The sequence below is a fragment of the Ptychodera flava genome, chromosome 2 (genome assembly GCF_041260155.1).
Source record: "Ptychodera flava strain L36383 chromosome 2, AS_Pfla_20210202, whole genome shotgun sequence".
Lineage (NCBI taxonomy): Eukaryota > Metazoa > Hemichordata > Enteropneusta > Ptychoderidae > Ptychodera > Ptychodera flava.
Window position 1 is genome coordinate 6,060,476 of NC_091929.1, and position 5,795 is coordinate 6,066,270.

General features: G+C 38.8%; 1 protein-coding gene across 1 annotated transcript; it reads right to left on the bottom strand.

The window, feature by feature from the left end:
• Positions 1-283: 283 nt before the first annotated feature.
• Positions 284-5,048, bottom strand: LOC139124013 (kyphoscoliosis peptidase-like). Its single transcript, XM_070690149.1, has 5 exons — positions 4,718-5,048; positions 3,207-3,439; positions 2,401-2,576; positions 2,049-2,252; positions 284-1,731 (listed from the first exon to the last, which is right to left on the bottom strand). The coding sequence occupies exons 1-5, from the start codon at positions 5,003-5,005 to the stop codon at positions 284-286; spliced, it is 2,349 nt and encodes a 782-aa protein (XP_070546250.1). The 5' UTR covers positions 5,006-5,048.
• Between the last annotated feature and the right edge of the window lie 747 nt (positions 5,049-5,795).

A 5,795-nucleotide genomic window follows, 5' to 3' on the forward strand; every position in this document is an offset into this window, starting at 1 on the left:
CTGTTTACGCCAATTGTACTTCATCAATACCATTAGAGTTCAATTGAATATCTTGCAGATAGTCATGAGTTAACACTAAACTATCTTTTATTTTGCAAATTGAAAACTGTTTAGTATCATGTTGCTTTATTGCCAAATGCAAGCATAAAGTGAAATTGCAAAAAAGTTTGTCAGAAAACATAACACCACTGAATTGCGTGTATGCCGATGATGAGCATGTACATAGGTCTGTTGAACTAAACTACCTGCAGAATTGTCTTTGTACATGCCATGGTTAGATTTATTATTGCCTATCAATTAACCAACGACCTAGGAATGGCAAATTCATCTGACTTTTCACATTTCCAAAAAGTTCAAATTTGTAGAACCCAAATCCTGGTAAAGTGAGTCTGTAAGTGATAGATGTGTCATCTGTGTTTACTTCTATACATTCAGTCTTTTCTGTCTCTGACAAACGTTCATCACCTTTGTACAAGTAGTATGTAGTTGAGATGGGTTTTGGGGCCATTATAGTGACATCACATTTGCCATCACTGACAATGATAAAGGAGGATTTGCCCCTTTCCATTGAAAGGCCCAGGCGATGAAAGTCATCACTTGGACCCCAATCACCTACAGGATAGAGTTGCCCATTCCATTTGGACTTGGATTCTATCAGCCACTTCCCAGCAAAAGGAAAAGTTCCTCCTTTCCCCCTCTTTTTAGCAAACAACGTGAAGACATAGAATCCTTCATCTCTCAATCTCATGTGATAAGTGACAGATGTGCCATCTATTGCCACTTCTGAGAAAAGACTTGTATCCTGCTTCACGCCATTCCTCTCAAGGCTTCCTGTGACAACTGTCTTATCAGGCATACTGAAAGACAAACTGCACTGACCACCTTCAGCGATTACTAGTGAGGTAGACAGATTGGCAGCTTTCATACCGAGGTCAAAGAAAGTGTCACTCGGGCCCCATAACCCACTATCATCAGGGTACAGCTCACCTGCCCAAGCGGACTTGCAGTCAATGAGCCACTGCCCTGCTTTAGGATATGATCCATCCTGATTCTTCTTCTTTGCGTGCAGAGTGAACTTGTAGAACCCTGCCTCAGGCAATCGAATTCTAAAGTTCACTTCTTCTCCATTGAAGTTGGAATCTGCAAATATGCAAGTCGGCATCTTTGTGCCATTCCTTTCGATATTACAGGTCAGATCGATGTCAGACCCCTTCCTCACTGTGAGACAGTGATCACCATTCTCAGCTGTTATCACAGCAAGACTAGTGACATGGAGACCCAGCTTGAAGAAGTGTTCGTTTGGACCCCATAAACCATCATAATCAGGGAATTTTTCTTCAACAGTAAGCGGATAGGTATTGCAAATAAGGTAATTAGCTCCCGTCCAAAATGATTCACTATTCTTCTTAAGCTTTGCCATGATAGTGAACCTATATTCTCCTTTGTAAGGCAACCAGATATTTAGTCTTCCTTTTCTGCCCTTTCGCTCACCACAAAAAAGCCCCTGCAACTGTTCCAAACCGTTCTCAGTTTGGAGATGCACTTCGCAAAGCAATGGCGTCATTCTTTTAGGAAGGCGTACTGTGATAGTAACCTTACCTGTATTAGTTGAAATGATTGGTACTCTATGACCATGTACTTGAAAACCGGCTGTGGTGAAATCTAAGTTTGCACCCCAGCACCTACCACCCATACCAGCCGGGAAACCAATGTACTGCTTTTCACCACTGCCTGAAATTGTGTAGGTCAAAATTGAATTGCTCATTTCTTTTACCTCGTCAGTAGCAAAGTTAGGTGTACCTACAATGTCTACATAATACTTGCCCTTTATTGGCAACCTGATGTCAAAATGTAATATATCTCCTTCCCTGTATGACATAACATGGTCATTGAAACCCTGCCCCTTCCTTGGGGATTGTCCGATTCCATTGAGTACTGCAAGATTTGCCTTCACATCAATGCTGTAAGGAGAACGAATGAGAATCGATGTTTGGTTAGAATCAGTTTCAATTACACCATCACTGTGGCTCAAAGTTTCCACTTCATACGCATAGTATGCGCAGTCTGTTTGGCCACATCGGACCATTTGTTCAAGTCAAGGAATGGTTTCTGAAGAAGTTGGTCCACGGCAGACACATTTCCATTTTCATCGATTGGGAAATGTTCGGAGGTAAACATTTCTGGGTCACTCAGGAAATAGTACTCATTCCAACATCGTTTATATTTGTTTTCGCCACAGTCCTTATCAAATCCTGTTAACAAAAAAATAAAAATAATGGGTGTCTTTAAGTATATGACCAAGAAAAAATTATATGCTATCAACAGTCACATTCAGCTGTGGAAATATGCCGACTGGAGTGTGATTTGAATAATGATTCTGTGAGAGCTGTACATACGTACCAACAGTGCCGGCTGCCCAGGTGCAATCACAAAGATACCAATCGCCATCAATTTTGATTTTATTCCAGGCATGGTCAGTTTTCACCTTACCATCAATGATTGGAAACACGTCACCGGGTTTGTAGTCTCCACCTTTCGACGACCCTGACAACTTCACGCACTCCAACCCTGCAAGCCTGTTGAAAAGAATATGTGCGAAATCAGTGTACACATAATTCCCTTTCTAAGGCCTTCGACACAGCCAACTGTGGCCATGAACTTCATAAATTAAGCATAACATCAGTGTTATTTCAATTGATCGTGATCTATTACAAAAAATTTCAAAGGATTTTGGTAACTGTAACTTTAAAAAGTAATTAGTCCCAAATTTCTTGATTGAGTGGAAATATTTGACAAATATCGTTCCAGCCTTCAATAATATCAAGATGACAATAGCAGCAAATGCTGCCGACGTCTTCTCGCTTAGTATGGATATATCTGTCAATCAATGGGTTAAGATTTCAAATCCAAACAATGTATTACGTTATTTGTGTACATCAATAACATTTAAATATGGCATTTTAGAGTATAGTTAGTGATATATAAAACAACTTATTTTATATTTTACTTCTGTATCATATTCGTTACGTTTTGATATCAATTTTCTAACCACAACTTTGATGCGTAGGTAAGAGATGGTAGTAGAATCTGTATACGTAAGTGTGTCCAAATAGACACTTTAACAGTTGACACTTTTAACCAGCCATTTTACAATAATTCTGTCTACCATAAATGACTGAACAAAAATTTAACGAAACAACGCTTACTCGCAAAGATATTTGTATAAACCACCATATCCTTCACAGACAGACTTTCCATTTTTCAGTACTCCCTCCGGAGAGTTGTCTCCGTAATTTCCAGAATAGTATCCTTCCACGTCGTAGTCGACATTCTGCGCTTCCCATCGGAACAGGAGACGATAACGTTCAAGGTCGTTTTTGGCTGGTTTGAGCAAGTATGAGACGAGATCCTTTGGAGAGTTCTTGAGTCGCTTTGGCGCCTGCGTTGCCAAACGACAAAAACATGAGGCATAAGTAATCATGTAAATACGTTTCATGAAAAGTAGAAAAACCCAAAGTTTGACAAATAGGGAAGAAGCTTAAATTGAGGCACAAAACTAAGCAATGCCCGGATCATATTCAGAGTGTTTACTACTACAAACCAGTGACTGATGATTCCAGTGTATGCAGTAAATAAACTACATAACGTAGTATGCGCCTTGAAAGTGAGAGAATTAACTTTTGCCTAAAATTCCCTCAGGAAATGTCTTTCAAAATAAATAAAAATCGCGAGGTCATCGTGCAAATCTTGGTCCTGAGGAGTCAAATAATCAAACATTTACCGATATTTGAATTCAAAATGCCCGCTATCCCCGTGCTAACTCCATGGAGAAAATATTTTTTTTCGATTTTCGAAATCTACGAGGGTTAAAATTTTTCTTACACCAAGAGCTTTCAAATGAACCCCACAAGTGTTAGATCAGTAAAGAACTATCAAAGTTTTAGCGTCAAAATATCTGTCCCCGGGCCGCATTCTACCTTAATGTATTATTTGAGGCAAAACTCTCGGGAATGAATTTCTGATCAACTTTAAAACATTACGTTTCAAAGTTTAATTTGCTATACTAGGGAGTGTTGATGCACTCTATGGGATAAAAATTACCAAAATGAGTTCCACGTGCACCATAGCAACTGTTACCATAAAACATGTATTTGATTATAATGTGAAGCCAAAACAGGCAACGTCGTATTTGCGAAGTTGCTGTGAATAGTATTGCTCTCAGTAAAGTACAAACAGTTGAGAGATAAAAATATCAATAAACATACAGAAGAAAATTGTAGAAGGTAAAATAAGATCGCACAAAGTTAAACTAGACGTCCAAAACGCGTCTCTAACCATAAAAGGGATTTTTGCCGTCTTTTTTGTCTAATTTAAGTTGTCTGAGAACAATATTTTACTAAGCTTTGTTTTGAGATCATGGTACACGCCACCCTGACAACCTAATAGTTGTAAATTCGTCATCAAAACAGTGAGCTAACGGTAGAAATTTGTTTGCTACGAGACTGGATGGGCATAGATGGGACAAAGTCGCTCTTTTTAGTTTTTTTCGTGGATTTTTAAACGAAAAACTAGTTCGTGTTGTTTAACTTCTTGAAACATGGCAAAATACTGGTCAACTGTGCACAATCTCAACTCTGCTAGCATCCACACAAGATTTCAATGAAACCGTTCATGGTCTGTACCGAATATTCAAATCAAGCAATAAATTATATTTTACCTTCAATGCATGTTGATCCAACACCCTCATTCTGTCATAGTTTGGAATCAGTTTCCTCTTTTCCTTCCAGAAAGTGTCTTCGATATTAAAGTACTTTTGACTCGGCTGTTTAACATCATGGGTTGGACTCTCCTCGATGGGTTCGCTGTCAGACTCGTCGTCAACAGAGTCATCGATACTTTGCGTAGATCCATGTAGAGCTTCATTGTCGTAAGCCCTTTCTACATCTTCTGTCTTCGCTTCAGGCTGATTTTCAACTTGGGTAGACTTGGACGAACCACAACCCATATTTGCGCCGAAGAAGTTGTAATTTTACCAGTAACTGTAATTAGAACGATAATTATAAATAGAGAGACTGGCAACGTGTAAGCTCATTCTAAAGATCATTGCACTACAAATGTTTGTGTAAGACGGATAAAGTTAACGAACATTCAGTTTCTCAATGTAGTCAACGCCTAGAAACTTAAAAATTTGAACTTTTACAGACGCTTTCCCCGTGGCAACTTTAAACTATTTTCTTTAAAATTCAACAATAAAAGTAATTTTTCAAATTTTGGTACTACAGAAACAAATTGCCTGACATTTACAAATATTAGAAATTCAAAATAATGATCGCTATCCAGATACTTACTTTGGGAAGTCAAATTTTCGATTTCACAAAAACCAGCATCAATCTTTCTCCATACACGAAGCATGCAAGCTGAGTATTGTACAAGATTGCGAGTTCCAACCCGAGGCGAATGCTACGTTGAGTGTAATGTTTTGGCGGTTTCTACAACCTGTTCTATCGTATGATTGCAAATATGTCTAATCATTAACGTGAGCTTGACATTTTTGGCCCTTGCATTACACAGCCTCTGTTAATGACGGTGTAAAGGCTAACCGTGTGCCTCACCACTGAATATACCATTTACTGTTATAGTTGCAGGTGTGGAATATATGCAGTCCTAATTACTGATTACTATGTGTGTAGGTATTGTACAAAGAGAGACAAATTACTTTAATTTTGTCTACGTGGATGCCATTACTGAGTGTCTAGGCAACAATGCTGCCGCTATCCAGCGATGACACAACGAGA